This window comes from Vigna unguiculata, chromosome 5, assembly GCF_037176805.1.
Source record: "Vigna unguiculata cultivar grain cowpea cultivar isolate G323 ecotype 2 chromosome 5, ASM3717680v1, whole genome shotgun sequence".
Lineage (NCBI taxonomy): Eukaryota > Viridiplantae > Streptophyta > Magnoliopsida > Fabales > Fabaceae > Vigna > Vigna unguiculata.
Genome location: NC_140796.1, coordinates 2,093,446 through 2,110,102, shown reverse-complemented (window position 1 = coordinate 2,110,102; position 16,657 = coordinate 2,093,446). Strand labels below are relative to the sequence as shown.

Genomic DNA, 16,657 nt, shown 5'->3' with positions numbered 1-16,657 from the left:
GGAAATTAAACTAAGTAAATTTAAATTATATTGCTAAAATCTTTAAAACAGAAAAAAAAATCAAAATATTTAAACTTTTTAAACTTGTGATTTCTTCTTCAAACTTCTATTTCTAATCCAACTTGTAAACTCAGTATATAGGATTTGAGCAATTTTTAAGCAATTAATGATAGTCAATTATAGTTAATTCTATAGCATTTTTTTTCATGTAAGAAAAAAAGTTGAACTTAATCTCAGAACCAAAACCGTCTAATCATAAACTTATGATTGTTTGACATTCATTTTGTTAAATTAGTTTAAACAAATTAGTAAAAACTAAAATAGGACAATTTATGTAAAATAATTAATCAAACATCAAAATAGGTTTAAAAATTAAAAAAAAACAATTAGTTATTTAACATATAAAATATTTCTATACAAAAAATTATTAATACCAATATTTTTTCCAAAATAGATAATGTATACATATATGGAATAGTAAGAAGATGCTCTTAAAAAAAAGAATCATAAATTAATTAAAAAAATACTTTATTCTAAAAATAAAATTTCAAAAGTTTTCTTAAGTTATACAAAACACAAGTCATTAATTGTTCCAAATGGGTGTTAAACACTCTAAAACTGTAAAGTAGTCATCATAAAACTTGAAAAAAAATGGGTAAAGTGGCATGAGGCTAAAAATGATACAAAATCCTCTTTTTAAGTCTTGTCCTATTATTTTATTATCACAATATTATTATTATTATTATTATTATTATTATTATTATAATAACAAGAGTAGCTGAAAGAGCAGCACGGGTGGAGTGCAAAAGCGTAGGGGATGAACATAGGATAATGTCTGTCTGCAGAGAAAAAAAATTGAGTTGAAAGCTGTGAACTGAATCATCACACTCTTCTCCTACCAACCAAGCTTCACCAGCTATCACTCAATTAGAGCCCCAAAGTTCTCATCTTTTTCCTTATCTGAGATACCCTTTTGCTTCAACATTGCAATGGCATCAACCCCAACTACCCCATCCCACTTCTCCTCCGTTCCGCCGAGACCCTCCAACAACAACCAACGCCACCACCATAACCAGAACAGGAGCCAACACCGCCGCAACAACAACCGCAACCGGTGGGCTTCTTCTTCTTCTTCTTCTTCCACCAGGTATTATTCATCTGCCTCAAGTGCTGGTGCAGGTGTTCCCTCTGCAGCTGCCACGGCCTCAGCTGCATTTTCATCTTCACTGAGTCCGTGGCTCGGTGGCCAGAAAACCCAGCTTGCGCCCGAGTTTTCTGGTCGGCGATCCAATCGGAACCCAGGGAAGATGAACTCCGGCGGCCCCAGGGCCGTCCCCAACAACCAGCAGCACTCCAAGGCGGCTGAGGAGGTCTTGCATAGCCTCAGCAACGCTGGTAATGATGTTGCTGCCATAGATAGTGTGTTGCTTAATTATAGGCTTTATGTTGCTGAGGATTATGTTTATTTGCTCAAGGAGTTTGCCAATACTGGTGACCTTTTGCTAGCTACTAGGACCTATGATTTTGCCATGAGTAGGGCAACTGATAGTACTTTCATGGGGAAGTTGACCAGCAACATGATTAGGACTCTTGGTAGGTTAAAGAAGATTGAGCTTGCTCTGAATCTGTTTGAAGAGTCTAGGAGTAGAGGGTATGGAAATACTGTTTATTCCTTTTCTGCCATGATTAGTGCTCTTGGCAGGAATGATCGCTTTCAGGAGGCTGTGAATTTGTTTAGGAGCATGGGATACTTTGGTTTGGAGCCCAATTTGGTCACATACAATGCTATTATTGATGCAGGGGCCAAAGGGGAAATTGCCTTTGACATAGTTGTTAAGTTTTTGGAGGAGATGATAGATGCAGGTTGTTTGCCAGATCGGCTTACTTACAACTCACTTCTGAAAACTTGTGTCCCGAAGGGTAGGTGGCAATTGTGTAAGGATTTGTTGGCTGAAATGGAAAGGAAAGGGATTGGGCGTGATGTGTATACTTATAATACTTATGTAGATGCACTGTGTAAAGGTGGAAGGATGGATCTTGCCAGGCATGCTATTGATGTGGAGATGCCTGCTAAGAACATTTGGCCCAATGTTGTGACTTATAGTACTTTGATGGCTGGTTATTCTAAGGCTGAGCGCTTTGAAGATGCCCTAAATGTGTATGATGAAATGAAGCACCTGTTGATTCGGTTGGATAGGGTGTCTTACAATGCACTGGTTGGACTATATGCAAATCTTGGTTGGTTTGAGGAGGCAGTATGTAAATTTAAAGAGATGGAGAGTTGTGGAATAAAAAATGATGTAGTAACTTACAATGCATTGATAGAGGGATATGGCAGATACAACAGGTACGTTGAGGTCAGAAAACTATTTGATGAGATGAAAGCAAGACGCATTTATCCTAATGATCTAACTTACTCGACATTAATTAAAATATACACTAAAGGTAGAATGTATGCTGAGGCAATGGATGTTTATAGAGAGTTCAAGCATGAAGGCATGGAGACAGATGTTGTATTTTACAGTGCTCTCATTGATGCTTTATGCAAAAATGGTCTGATCAAATCTTCTTTAAGGCTGCTTGATGTGATGATAGAGAAAGGAAGTAGGCCAAATGTTGTGACTTACAACTCCATTATTGATGCCTTCAGAGTAGGACAGACACCAGCTCTGGAATCTGGGGTTGATACTTCTTTTCAATCCAATGACCTTCAAATTAAACATTCATCTTCTACTGTGAGTACCTTTCTAGATCAGAAGACTGACAATGGGAACAATGATGAAATCATGAAGATGTTGGAGCAACTTGCTGCTGAAAAAGCAGGTCTTACGAAGAAGGATAAGAGGAGCACACAAGACAATTTGTACATAGTGCAGATCTTTCGACAAATGCATGAAATGGAAGTCAAACCTAATGTTGTCACATTTTCAGCAATCTTGAATGCTTGCAGGTAGCAGATAACTATCCGATATTTCTGTTTGTCTTACACCCATTTTATTATATGTATTCACTTAAACGTTACCCTAGAATTGAATAGATAAATGAAAATGGAAAGGTATAAGCCATTCCTTATCCCCCTAGTAATGTAGCATTCGTAATTCAATATTGTTCACACCCGTTAGTTCTGTGGTAGTGTTATTTTATATTCTACTTTTTTCCTTCAGTTTCTTTTTTTCAAGTTAAAGTTACTACGTATGTCTATGATTAGATGTACACTTAGGCTTGGGGTCTTTTTAAAGCTTAGTATGCTATATAAGAGGGGTTTGTTGCTGTATTATGTCTTTTCTTGAATTATTATTTAAAGTATTGGCCCAAATTTCTATACTAAACCTTTTGTTCTATTTCTCTTAATAACTAGAAAACCAGGTATCTGGCTGTGGTTTATTTCACTTTGTTGGTGAATAACACCTTTTGTCAGCTGTATTCTCTTACTTCTTCAACCCTAAGGATTCCAGACATTATCTAGTTATGGATGATGTACTCAATGTTCTTTTACTGTTTGACACTGTTTCTGTTTTCCTTTATTTTTTATAGTTCGTATTTTGATACTCTAAATAAATACAACCAATTATTAATTGCATAATTTGATGAGTTGGATGCAGTTGTTGTGAGACATTTCAAGATGCTTCAAAGCTATTAGACGGCCTCCGTGTGTTTGATAGCCAGGTCTATGGCGTAGCTCATGGCCTACTTATGGGTCATGGGCAAGGCATATGGGATCAGGCTCAAAGACTTTTTGATGAACTTGAGCACATGGATTCTTCAACAGCATCTGCATTTTATAATGCTCTGACTGATATGTTGTGGCATTTTGGTCAGGTAAAATTGAGTACTTAGAAATTTGCTACTGATGCATCTGTAACCTTTGTAATTTTCTACAACATGTGTTGTATTGATGTCTCATCAGTGGAATGATTAATATTAGGAGTTTACAGTAGATGCACCCTTTCGTTTACATTGATCTAACTTTTCCATTTTTTTCTGTTTTTATAATAAATTGATTTTTTCATCAGAAACTTGGGGCTCAGATGGTTGTGATTGAAGGGAGAAACCGAAATGTGTGGAAAGGTGGCTGGTCTACTGAATGCTTAGATCTACATCTGACATCTTGTGGAGCAGCCTGTGCAATGGTGCATTCATGGTTGCTGGAATTGCGAACCACTGTTTTTGGAGGCCAGAAGCCACCTCCTATATTGAGGTTTTGAAGTTTTCCCTCTTAAGATTATTGTTATCCTTTAATTAGATTGGTGAGGATTGAAGTTGTAATCATAATCTTTTTGCAGCATATTAACTGGATGGGGCAAGCATAGCAAAGTAGTAGGCAACGGTGCTTTAAGAAAGGCTGTTGAAGCACTGCTGAATGGCATTGGTGCACCCTTTCAGATAGCTGAGTGTAATTTGGGGAGGTTTGTATCAGAAGGAACTGAAGTAGCTGCCTGGTTGAGACAACCCAGCACCCTGAATGTGCTACTTCTCCATGATTACATTGTTTATTCTCAACCAGTCGAGAGAAACCAAACATTTAACATACCATCTCTTGGAGCTTTGTAGTGATCAACTTTTTAAATCAAGATTCAAATTATGAATTACAAAGTTCATTTTGGAATCATGAATTGTAATTTGTATGGCACCGTTAGAGTAAGAGAAATGAAAAATAACTTCAAATCTAAGTAAAACTTCTATTCTGGAGGAATGGAACCGAGACAAGAAAGTACTTATAAAAGTACATGAGACAGATTAAGTACCGGAATAATTAAACATGGTAAATTTATAATAGCTACTTGATTGAATTTCTTACATGAAAAATAGTGAAATAAAATCTGGCATTGTTGAATTGTGATCCATGTTAATGATATGAAATTACAAAATTCATTCAGGTACTGAGATAAATCATTTGATGTTCTTATTAGATAGATTAATAGCTAGAAGATAACATAAAGTATTCTAACATTTCACCTTAGGCTAGAGCATGCAAAGTGTATGTTACATCAATACCTATACAGTAATGATATAGGTAGTTCAGGTCGATCATTAAAACTATCTAGCAGATAAATGAAAATTATAGAAGGCATTCGTCAGCAAGATAATAAACTCACAACCACTTGTCAATTTCTAAGGGTAACCGTAAACTACACAGTACAAAGTTTCGGTTCGGGGCAGGGGGACACTTGTTTCCACATTTATTTCTTGGCATTCATCGTTCTTCAGAATTTCTTGGTAGAGAAAATAAAAAATATTATTGTCCTGGTATCATGGCAAAGATCAAAAGAAATAGTGCATAATCACGAGGTACTTCAAGAATAATATCAGAACTTGCTTTTAATAGCACAGGAAACTATACAGAATCAACACTGAGGAAGAATACACACGAACTAGTTGCAATGGGCACAATACAACTGCTAAGTCCAGGACTTAGTTTGATCTCTTCAATATGACAGGAAAATTGTACAAGACTTGGGCATTTTCATCATTTACAAACATATCAAACAATAAGTATCTTTACAACCCTATGCATCAAAGGAAGAACCAAAGAAAAGAGTGAAGGTAATAGCTATACATTTGCCAGAGAGTTACTGTAGCATTTTGGTTTGCTATTCTCTTGCAAAAGCCAAACAAAATTTATTTATTATTGGATCGGGCGCTCTGATTCAGTTGAATGTTGCTCATCATTTCAAAACTGTTGTATTAGTTAAGGTAACATTTAATAGATTACAAGCTACTTCCTTTTCCTTATCATACGAAGCATAAGTACTTGTGTTTTTACATCAGGTTGAAGACCACTTTCTAGCATTTTTGTGTAGACCTTATTTGCCAAGTTAACATTACAGCGTAAGCACAGCCCTTGAATGGCAGCGTTATAAAGAGTGGCATTTGGCATGTTCTGCTGCATAAAGAACAGATAACAGAAGGTCAAATATATGTCAGACCAGAAAATAAGGTTAATTAATTAATACTCTAATTAAATTTATTATTAATTGTCTCAAACAAGAAAATTTGGATCCTAAATATCCATGTACACATACATAATACATACACAGAATGATTTGCACATGTATCTGTGAGGTGGCTCTTATTTATCATAAGACCAAAAAGTAATAAATTTAACCATCTGTTGCCTTTCTCAAGGCTAGGTTTTGAAAGATTACTATCTTCCCGAAATGATTTTTGAGAATGCTTCCAACAGCACTTAGTTAGTACTAAATGATAGCCTTTTTCATAATGATATAATTTGAAATTCAAAATTGTAACGCCGCAATATAACTCTATCACCCATAATTCTTGTAACAAACTAATTCCAGACAGATATTGCTTAGAAATTTGAAAATGCCGTTTACTCACATTTAGGATTTCTTCCAAGTCTTCCCAGAGATTTCCACGAATACAGCATCTAACTACAGACAAATAAGTAAACAAGTTTGGACTGCACTTCTGGTGAACCATGTGCTTGTAAACCTGCAGTGCAATTGATGACTTCCTTGCAAGCTCACAGGTCCTGATGACAAGATTATATGACATTGTCAAATTAGACAGTCCAGAAGCTTCCATTTGCCACAAAATTTCTATAGCTCTCTCCCACAACCTGAGCTTTGAGCAAGAGACTAAAACAGTATTGTATAAATGAATATTGAATTGAGATGTTTGATCTCTTTCAATCATCTCAAAAAGCTCAAGAGCTTTGTGATGCCTATTAGCCTTGTTAAGTGAACTTAGTAGGGCATTGAATGTATATGCATCTGGTTTAAGGTCCAATGATTTCATTGTGTTGTAGATCTGAAATGCTTGCTTGAGTTCCCCTGCTCTGCCAAGTGAGTTAATTAATGCATTGCATGCAACTAAGTTTGGCTTAAGTTCACCCTTCAACATTGTCTTAAAGACACTTAATGCAACATCCCATTTTCCCTCCTTAGCACATACACCGATGATAGCATTTAATATATTGCTGTCTGGTTCAAAACCATTTTGAATCATTTCATGGTAAGCATAAAAAGCAAGGTCACTTTGGTCACATCGTACAAAACTATTGATCAATAGGCGATACGTCACACAGGTTCCAGCACACCCATTTTCCTTCATACTCCTCCACAACCTCTCTATTTCACTCCAATTGTCAGCATTTCTGCAGATAGATATCATGGTGTTGTAAACAATTGCATCAAAATCCTTCTCCACATCACATTCACTTTCCAGTTCTCTGAAGAATCTAAGAGCTGAATCGCAACCATGAGCTTTTGCATGTCCCATAAGAATCAAGCTATAAGTATGTCCTGTAGTTATCCCTTTTGCTCTTGTAAAATTGAACACTTTCAAGGAATCATCATAACACCCATTTCTCAAAAGGCTAGAAACAAGAGAATTACAAGCATGGATATTAGGAGAAAGACCCAATAATTGCATAGACCTGAAATAATCCATTGCACTTCTAATCTTGTTAGTTCTGCTAAGCACCACAATTCTATTAGACAACACATTCTCATCCATCTCCTCGAGAAAAATTGCCCTTTGCTCCATTATTAGTCCCGTCCCCTCAGAAGCTGATAAAGTAGTTTCCACAGGTCTAGAATAAAGGTGTCCATCATCGTCTGCTTCTCCCCAGGGAGCCAATTCCTTCTTCGCTCCAATATATACATCTCCATTTGCTATTCTTTCGGCATTGTTTCTAACAACATTACCATCTTGTGCTCCACCCCACGGAGGCAATTCCTTCTTGGCCACAAAATATGTATCCCCATTTGTTATTCTTTCAACAGCATCATCGTTATTGTAGTCAAAATCATCATCACCATCATCTGCTTCTGTCGAGGTGTGCAATTTCTTATTGGCCATAAAATAAGCACCACCAAGTGCTCTTCTGTAGGCATTGTCATTGCCATTGTTATTTCCGTCATCCTCTTCATCATCTTTAACTTCTCCCCAGGGAGCCAATTCCTTATTGGACACAAAATATGAATTAAAACCTTCTATTGTTTTATCATCACCACCATTATCATCCAATTCTGGATGTAGTCCCTCCTTGGACACTACAGATGTACCAAACTCTTCTCTAACCTCAATAATACCATCATCATCATCGTCATCCTCTTCTTCTTCTTCTACTACTTCCCATGGACACAATTCATCCTTGGACACTATAGTTGTATCAAATTGTCCTTTTCCTTCAATATCATCATCACCATCTTCCAGCTCTACTTCTCCCCAGGGAGGCAATTCCTTCTTGGACACAACAGAGGTGGCATCATCTATGTTTCTCCTCTCATAAACAATATCGTCAACACGTTCTTCCTCTTGCTCCCACAAACCAGAGTCAACAACAGCATGAACCGAGTCCCTAGGCTTTGGAGTGGATTCATGAAACCCTGTTGACCCAATTGAGTATTTGGGTTGTGACAAGAAAACAATGCCAAGGTAGCTATTACGCGTTCTCACATAAGCTTTGGTACGAATAGGAGCACTGAGAAAGGGAGAATAAGAAAGCTTGAGAAGACAAGTTTGAAACTGAAACGGGAAACTCAACAAAAGGGGCATATCCATATACTGCTATGGAGGAACCACCGAGAATAAAACAACAAAGCATGACCCACTCTATGAAACGCTAAGAATTAAAAGAAAAATGTTAACTTCCAGAAATTCAGAAATTCAGAAAGCAGAAAGCACCTGGCTATGTCTCTCGCATAACCAGGAAGAAGCTTTGGATAGAGGCTTGGTTGAAGATGAATCCTTTTCATGTGAGCCGTTGATGTGTCAGAGATTAGATGAACGGCAAGAACGCACGCAATTAGCCTTGAGATATTTTTTTTATTATTATTATTACTGACCCAATAAAATTTTAAGAGACATGTTCTTCCACTCTTTTATCCACAATTGATAAAATATTAAAAAATATGAAAACTCAAATTTAATTTAATTATTTTCTCTCTTAAGTTTGCAATGTTAAATAAATTTTAACTATTAAAAAAATGTGTTTAAAAGGATGTTTTCGACATTTTCAAAATTTTATTCATAATTAAATTTTAAAAATTTTACTTAGAAATTTAGAACATAAAAAAAAAGCAATTTTAAGTATATATAAACAACAATTAATATTTTAGAGAATATATAAAAAGCAAAAGTTATTTTTTAGTATAATTTAATTTTGAAATGAACTTATCACTTTTTCCGCAACTACTCAAAATAATTAGTAATTTGGATTTTTGTTATTCAGATTTATTTTTCAAAAGCTTATATGAAACATACTAAAATAAAATTATAACTTACACTTGAAAAAATTTAGAACTGTCATTTTATGTAAAGCAAGAGTGATATTTCATGAAAAAAAAAATTAACGGAAACAAAACGAACACTTAATTTTGCTGAAAAGCAATAACTTAAACGAAATTCATTAACATTTAAGCATATGGAACGCTGTTTTTACTATTGAACCGAAATCTGCACATAATGAACATTAATTAGTGATGTCCAAAGCATAATTCTTCGCAGTTTAAATTCCACCTTTCACCAAATATAGAACCAAAACAACTCATTCCTACTAATTTCTCCAAAATATGTCTCATTTTGGATTCACAACACCAAATGAGTTAAAATCCAACTTTGATGAGGTTCGGTGGGTGATTCAAATACGTGATACTCTTAATGAAGTGCTTGAAGATGATGATCAATTCCCTGTGTCCATCTTCAATGTGCCTAAGCCCCTTATGGCTACTGATCCTGATTCTTATATCCCTCAGCAAGTTTCCATAGGACCTTATCATTATTGGCGTCAAGAACTGTATGAGATGGAGAGGTATAAAATTTCTTCAGCAAAAAGATTCCAAGAACAACTGCAAAACCTCAAGTTAGAATACATAGTTGAGCAATTGATAAAGTTAGAACAGAGGATAAGAGCATGCTACCACAGGTACTTAAATTTTAATGGCGAAACATTGGTGTGGATGGTGGCTATTGATGCCTCCTTTTTGCTTGAATTTCTTCAAGTGTATACCATTCAAGATGAAACAATGATGATACCAGGAGTTTCATCAAGAATGTCTCATTTGATGGATTGTGCTGGGAGGAGAATTGCTCATAATGCAATCTTGAAGGACATAGTAATGCTTGAAAACCAAATTCCACTGTTTGTGTTGAGAAAGATGTTGGAGTTCAAATACTCATCAGCAGAATTAGCAGATGACATGTTGCTTTCCATGCTGATAGGATTGTTTAAACAACTTTCTCCTTTCAAGGTGATAGAGAAGGATTGTTCAGAGATCAATGTCTCAGAGTGTGCACATTTGCTAGATTTTTTGTATGCTATGGTTGTACCTAAATTGGATGAACAATCAGATATAGAGGATCATCAACACAAAGATAATGAAGACAACGAAAAATCATTCTTGAACTATGCCAAGAAATTTCTCTGTGAGGCTTGGAGCTTTCTTTCAAAATTGGCCACAACATTAGTAGACTTAATTGAGAAATTCCTACACTGTAGAACCATGAAAGTTATCACTTGGTTGCCTTGGACTATAATTTCTAACCTTCCTGGAGTAGGACTTATAAAGCAACCTGTTGAATACTTGTTTTTCTCAGAAGATAAAAAAGCAAGAACAGCAGAAAATGGGAATTTAAGCTCAGATAATGCCACCAACAAACCACCCTTGATGGAAGAAATTGCTATTCCTTCAGTCACAGAACTCTCAAAATCTGGAGTTTGTTTCATGGCCACCAATGGAGACATATCAACCATTGGATTTGATGTAAAAACAGTAACATTGTACCTTCCTACGATTGGTTTAGACATAAACAGTGAAGTGCTACTGAGAAATTTAGTTGCTTATGAAGCATCAACTGCATCAGGGTCACTGGTTTTCACCCGTTACACAGAATTGATGAATGGGATTATAGACTATGAGGAAGATGCGAAAATTCTTAGAGAAAAAGGGGTTATTTTGAACCATTTGAAGAGTGATGAAGAGGTGGCTACCTTGTGGAATGGGATGACCAAGTCCATTAAATTGACAAGGGTGCCATTCCTGGATAAAGTCATTGAAGATGTTAACCAGCATTATAATGGTAGAATGTGTATCAAAGTTTTGAAATTCATGAAGCTTTATGTATTTGCTTCATGGCAATTTCTAATATTCCTTGCTGCCATCTTTTTTTTATTCTTGATGTCCTTGCAAGTATTCTGCTCTTTCTATAAATGCAATCACAGAAACCACGTCAATGAAACTAAATGAATCACTTAAAAAAGAAATTATATCTTTTTTGTTCAATATTTTAATGTCTTCTACCTTTTAGAGAAACATCAGGAAAATTTTTAACATTGTCAAATTAAGTCATATCAGTGATTTATACCAAGTAATTCTCAAATCTACGGTTCAATTTCTACAACAATAGAAAAAGATAAGAGAGACAGAAATATAAATGGAAGTTATAGTTTTGTCTCATCCAATTCTTGAAATGTAACCATTTCTTTAACTAATTCATTCCTTTTCACCCAATACAATACATACAAATGCCAGCGAGGGTTTCTGTTATTACATTTGAGGAAGAACAAATCAGGGAAAGGGATAGAGAATATTGTTCAAAAAAACTTTCAACTATTGCAACAAATGACAAATTACACAGGAGGTTGGACGCATGTTGCAGACTGCAACACTTTTGAAGCACTTTTGTACACAGGGTAGCTTCTCTGTTTATTCAAATCAACCCATCGGATCCTTTCAGAAAACCCAGATTTCCTAATTGACCAATAACCCTGTCAATTCAATTCCTCTCATCTAGAAAGATGGCCATCATTCACGTGAAGTTTGGTTCTGCTTGAGCAAGGCATATGCATCACTATATATAGCCACCACGTTAGAGAACACAGCCAAGACTATCATAACAATAGATAAAATCTTGTCTGATCTAGTTGCAATGTTGTAGCGGTCCCTGCACGATTAAAATGATGGTTGGAAATACATTAAATAAGCATCAGCAAAAGCATAAACACAAAAACAATTGTAGTACACAGTGCAGCTGCCTAAGTGGAAACTAATCCTCCCAAATTTTCGTCATTTTTCTTTGTATGGTACTATACATTCCACAACTAAGGCCTTGTTTGAATAAGGCTTAAATACATTTTTCGCGTCGTTTAAATCAGTAACGAAGCATTGTACAGGTAACACTGTTTGTAATACGTTGTATTGGGGTGTATTACGTGTACAGTACATATCTCAAAAATCACGAATTTCATTTTTTTCCAAAACTCTCCACTTAGCCATCTAGCTAAGCCGTGCCACACCGACCAACTTGGTCATATGCAAAACCCACCGAACTCAACTTTTGTGCACCAAAACTTTTATGATACTCATTTGGGGGCATTTATAGACCATTCTAACCACCATATGTCAAAAACCACGAATTTCATTTTTTCCCAAAACTCTCCACCAAGCCATCTAGCTAAGCCATATCACACCGACCAACTTAGTCATGTACAAAACCCACCGAACTCAACTTTTGTGCACCAAAACTTTTATGGTACTCATTTGTGAACTCAAAATGAATTTCGTGGTTGACATATGGTGCTTGGAATGGCCTACAAATGCTCCCAAATAAGTACCATAAATGTATATTATTAACCTTAAAATTTCAATTTAGGGCAAAATGTGCAATTAAGTATTACGTCGCTGCAATTAGGGATTGTCGTGGGTGGGAGGCGATTTCTTTATCCCCAGCTATCTCACTTTCACTATCTGGCCCACTAAGTAATTCTTCTTAAGAAATCGCCTCCCACCCACGACAATCCCTAATTGCAGCGACGTAATACTTAACTGCACATTTTGCCCTAAAATGAAATTTTAAGGTTAATAATCTACATTTATGGTACTTAATTTCTTCTCCTCTAACAAGTGCTTACAGACAAAGCCTATAAAAACAGGCTTAAGTGCATTTTCAGTTTGCTATGTCAGGGATCCAACAATAATCAAAATCCTGGAAGTATTAAAAACAGTAACCAACTCACTTGAGAGTGATGGCAGCTGGAAAAATGAATCCTATACAGACAGCAGCAGTTGCTCCGGTAAATTGGAAAGCATCCCAAATGCTGGGTATGAAATTTGCTCCGAGAAAGATAACACCAATAAGGGAAATAGTCAGAGATGCAAATCTGAAATTATCAAGAACCAGAGGCCTTGATGAAGAGAAGAGGAGACCATCTATATTGAGCCGCAATGGATAGAAGACAACTGGGAATACAAGCATCAGGTGTGCTGCGTAGCTTATACGAACAGCATCATTGAGCACAGAACCAAAAGGGATTCCAAGATCGGTATCGAAATTGGCCAACACATCATCAAGAGTTCCTTCTCCAAATAGGAGGAAACCAAAGAAACTTATCATAACATACACAGAAGAGCATAGAATAAGGGCAGTTTGCACAACCCCTCGCATCTGTGATGAGTCCTCAAGCTCGTTGTCTATGCTGTGAACTGCAGAAGAAAAGGTGCATATATATCAGAACTTGTAAACTCTCTCCATGCAACAGCCTGACTTTCAAACAAATAGAGAACTAGCATATGAAAACATCAAAAGAAGAAAACAAGTACAGCAAGGGAAAAAGTAAACTTGGCACAAAGATTTGGAAACTTGCATACCATTGTAGTGGCAGATATAAGCAGTCACAAACACAGGAACTACAGTGAATAGTTTAAAGAATGATGCCGCATCTGTAGTGACTGGGAAGAGTCTGGGCATCGCAATGCCTCCACTTATTATCTTGACAACTGCAATTCCCACAGCAATGACTAGAAAAACAACTGCTAGTGCAACTGAAAGGGCAGATGTGAATCTCAATGAATCTGCAACCACAGAGTAGGCATGTAAATCCTCCAGTATTCACTTTAAAAGATGAAGCAAATAGATCAACATAAGACCACTCCCTTCACATGAACTGAACAATCAAAAGTTACTGCTCAAGGAATTTAATTCTGTTCCATCCAAAATGCAAGAATTCTAATAGAATATAAGGCAATAAACAACATCAATGCTTCCAAAATTCTCTTTACTTAATTTCTACCATAAATAGATATTTTCAAAACATGACTAAACTGTAACAGAAAGCTACCACTATTAACAAGCAATAATAAGAATGTTCTACTACTCGTAAACTTTAATGGTATTTTAAATTGGCTGCAATACTTGTAACAACTACTCTGATGAATAGTAGTATGACAACAGCCTTCAAGCAATCCCCTGTTTTCAATTGTTCAACCTTTGTCAAAACTAGAACTAATGCACCATGGTTACGCACGCATCCCAGTTATCTCAGTCATCTTCCCAACAGTACAATTAACCATTCTTTTGTTATTTCAAATAAATGAACAACACTCACCAATTCGTTTAAAGCTCGCAAGGGGTGCAAATATGGCGAGTGTTGTAATAAGAACAACAAATGTCCGTCCTGTCCACCAGTGCAGACCAAACCATCCTTCAAGGATACCGTAATGATGATCTCCACCTGAAGATGTTCCAGACAGCACATCACCTGCACGATGATCAATACTAAACTAAATTAGACAACCATACAGATCTTGGTTCTAGGCTTGATGGTTAAAGCCTAAGCCAATAATAACAATAAACATACACTAAAAAATGGGCCATACCAATTATAATCATGTAAACAATCAGCACACCGATGTTATTGATTATGACACATATCTGCGCCAGAGCTTTTCCATAATTCCCAAAGGAATCCCCCATGAGACCAGCATAAGAAACAGACTTCCCTGCTCGGGTAAACCTAATCAAAAGCTCAATTGACTTCTCTGTCAAGAAGGCCATGATGATGATGGCAATAAGGCCAGGCACCATTCCCAACTGTTTCAAGGTTGCAGGCAACGCCATGATTCCAGCACCAATAATTGTGGTAGATAAGTTAAAAACAGCCCCAGAAAATGAAGCTCCATTGAAATCATCAAACCCAGCATCACTCCCCTGACCCTGACTTTTAGGTAACAAGGGTGCATTTTCATTAACCACTGCCTTGTTCTTTCTTGATCTCTTCTTCTCTGTCTTGGGTGCTAAACTATCAATCGTCATTTTCAGGTTTCAAATCTTGGAAAATCTCAAAGCAACCTAAAAAGTCTGAAAAACAAAACCCAACATCAACAACAAAATACCATACCGAATTACTGAATGGAAATCAAGAAACAAACTTTTTGAGCAAAGATTTGTTCAGGTCAGTTCAATCCAATACCTGATGTAAAGATACCCCAATTCAAGGAAATCCTATTGAAAATCTACGAGGTAGTTGAATCCAGAAGGATAGAAAAGAAAATAACTTTCAATTCCAGCAACACGGAATTCACGACCCAAGAAAAAATCAACAAGACCCAGGTGGGGAAAATCAAGAAACGGGTCAGAACCCAAAATCTGCTGCTGGGAGAAGCAGAGAATCCAGCAATTCCCGAGAGATTTTGGGTTTGTGCTTGAAAGAAGCAAAGCAACCTACGACCAGAGAGATTCGATAAAGAAATTTAAGGTTGGAAATCTGCACCCAGAAGACCCCAAACGAAATGGAAAACCAATTTGTGGTTGGTGACCAATAGGCTTTAATTTATAGACGAAATTTTGAAAAGAAAAAGAAAACACGGAATCGTGTTATGATTAAAATAATACTACTATAATTTCATGGTACACTAATTAACATTAATATTGATTTAAAAAAAAAAAAACACATAATAACATTGTTAACGGTTACCAATTGGCTGAATTATGCATGCAAATTGGAATCATGAAATGATGTTGTGGTTAAAGTTGCTGACACGTTTGATGCAGACAATTTTAACAGCTGGAACTTATGTTATTTCAGGAATAAAAAAAAGAAAATGAGTTTTTGACAAAAACTTTTTTATAAACTTGACAAACTTTTTATAAATAAAATTAAAATAGAATAATTTTTTTATTTTTTTAACTTTGTTATAAAAAAACTTTATTAAAGTATCATTTCCCATAAAATAAATTGACATTATACTCGATACTCTCCAGTAAAATAAATGTAATACTCTATATTCTAGAATGTTAGAAAAATATTTTCACAATGACTACGGTTTATCCACGAATAATTTAAATCGACTGATGTTTAAGTAGTAATATTTTACATATATTTAAATTAACCATTTTATCTGTATTAATTAAGTTTACTCATTTATGAAAATAATGAAATTATTTCAGTAAGATTGTTTTAAAAAATGTGTTATTTTTATAATATTTCCTTTTTCCATAAACAAATATATGACGGGAATATAGAGAAGATAGTAATTGATTGGAAGACAACTTGGAAAAAAAAGTAATGTTTTGTTAAAATATGAGAACATAAGTCATTAATGTTTTGTCTATTTTAAGCTTCTTAATTTGTTCTTTTTACTTCTATTTCACATTCCTAAATTAGTTGAAAATTAAGTATAAAATAAAAGTATCATCAACAAAACATTAATGAATGACATCTTAAACTTTACTTCATATATAAGTATCAAGTTAACATTACTTAAAATAAAACCATTAGATTGTGTTTAAAATATTATATTTATTTTATTTTTTAAAATAAAAACATGATTTATCCTTTTTCATAAAGTTATTTGTTTTGGCATACATTATGAAAGTTTGGATTTTAGATATTTACATGTCTTATGCAAGCCTG

At 35.5% G+C, this 16,657-nt stretch overlaps 4 protein-coding genes across 5 annotated transcripts; 2 read left to right on the top strand and 2 right to left on the bottom strand.

Annotated features, from left to right (window-relative positions):
- Nucleotides 1-799: 799 nt before the first annotated feature.
- Nucleotides 800-4,606, top strand: GUN1 (s uncoupled 1). Its single transcript, XM_028072594.2, has 4 exons — nucleotides 800-2,950; nucleotides 3,603-3,819; nucleotides 4,014-4,198; nucleotides 4,284-4,606. Exons 1-4 carry the CDS (start codon nucleotides 990-992, stop codon nucleotides 4,549-4,551), a joined length of 2,631 nt encoding a protein of 876 aa, XP_027928395.2. The 5' UTR covers nucleotides 800-989; the 3' UTR covers nucleotides 4,552-4,606.
- Nucleotides 4,607-5,272: 666 nt separating this feature from the next.
- EMB2076 (Pentatricopeptide repeat (PPR) superfamily protein) lies at nucleotides 5,273-8,702 on the bottom strand. Of its 2 annotated transcripts, none has more exons than XM_028072622.2 (2): nucleotides 6,340-8,702; nucleotides 5,273-5,881 (listed from the first exon to the last, which is right to left on the bottom strand). In XM_028072622.2, the coding sequence occupies exons 1-2, from the start codon at nucleotides 8,527-8,529 to the stop codon at nucleotides 5,717-5,719; spliced, it is 2,355 nt and encodes a 784-aa protein (XP_027928423.1). In that variant the 5' UTR covers nucleotides 8,530-8,702; the 3' UTR covers nucleotides 5,273-5,716. The 2 variants fall into 2 exon arrangements, with proteins under 2 accessions (XP_027928423.1, XP_027928422.1); XM_028072621.2 differs by having other exon boundaries at nucleotides 5,273-5,884; nucleotides 6,340-8,701.
- An 837-nt stretch (nucleotides 8,703-9,539) lies between these two features.
- Nucleotides 9,540-11,213, top strand: LOC114186035 (putative UPF0481 protein At3g02645). The gene has a single exon (XM_028074034.2). The coding sequence runs from the start codon at nucleotides 9,540-9,542 to the stop codon at nucleotides 11,211-11,213; it is 1,674 nt and encodes a 557-aa protein (XP_027929835.1).
- A 200-nt stretch (nucleotides 11,214-11,413) lies between these two features.
- LOC114185108 (amino acid transporter AVT6A-like) lies at nucleotides 11,414-15,504 on the bottom strand. Its single transcript, XM_028072624.2, has 6 exons — nucleotides 15,215-15,504; nucleotides 14,622-15,102; nucleotides 14,351-14,503; nucleotides 13,614-13,817; nucleotides 12,983-13,448; nucleotides 11,414-11,910 (listed from the first exon to the last, which is right to left on the bottom strand). Exons 2-6 carry the CDS (start codon nucleotides 15,055-15,057, stop codon nucleotides 11,772-11,774), a joined length of 1,398 nt encoding a protein of 465 aa, XP_027928425.1. The 5' UTR covers nucleotides 15,058-15,102; nucleotides 15,215-15,504; the 3' UTR covers nucleotides 11,414-11,771.
- Between the last annotated feature and the right edge of the window lie 1,153 nt (nucleotides 15,505-16,657).

What these genes read in the sequence shown, in the direction of transcription:
- GUN1 (XM_028072594.2), top strand. Translation starts at nt 990, where the DNA reads ATGGCATCAACCCCAACTACCCCATCCCACTTCTCCTCCGTTCCGCCG. An exon ending in GCAATCTTGAATGCTTGCAG is followed by an intron (nt 2,951 to 3,602) that starts GTAGCAGATAAC and finishes AGTTGGATGCAG; the next exon opens with TTGTTGTGAGACATTTCAAG. An exon ending in TGTTGTGGCATTTTGGTCAG is followed by an intron (nt 3,820 to 4,013) that starts GTAAAATTGAGT and finishes TTTTTTCATCAG; the next exon opens with AAACTTGGGGCTCAGATGGT.
- LOC114185108 (XM_028072624.2), bottom strand. Translation starts at nt 15,057, where the DNA reads ATGACGATTGATAGTTTAGCACCCAAGACAGAGAAGAAGAGATCAAGA. An exon ending in TGCGAGCTTTAAACGAATTG is followed by an intron (nt 13,818 to 14,350) that starts GTGAGTGTTGTT and finishes CTGTGGTTGCAG; the next exon opens with ATTCATTGAGATTCACATCT. An exon ending in CCAGCTGCCATCACTCTCAA is followed by an intron (nt 11,911 to 12,982) that starts GTGAGTTGGTTA and finishes TTAATCGTGCAG; the next exon opens with GGACCGCTACAACATTGCAA.
- EMB2076 (XM_028072621.2), bottom strand. Translation starts at nt 8,529, where the DNA reads ATGGATATGCCCCTTTTGTTGAGTTTCCCGTTTCAGTTTCAAACTTGT. An exon ending in ACTTGGAAGAAATCCTAAAT is followed by an intron (nt 5,885 to 6,339) that starts GTGAGTAAACGG and finishes TTCTTTATGCAG; the next exon opens with CAGAACATGCCAAATGCCAC.
- LOC114186035 (XM_028074034.2), top strand. Translation starts at nt 9,540, where the DNA reads ATGTCTCATTTTGGATTCACAACACCAAATGAGTTAAAATCCAACTTT.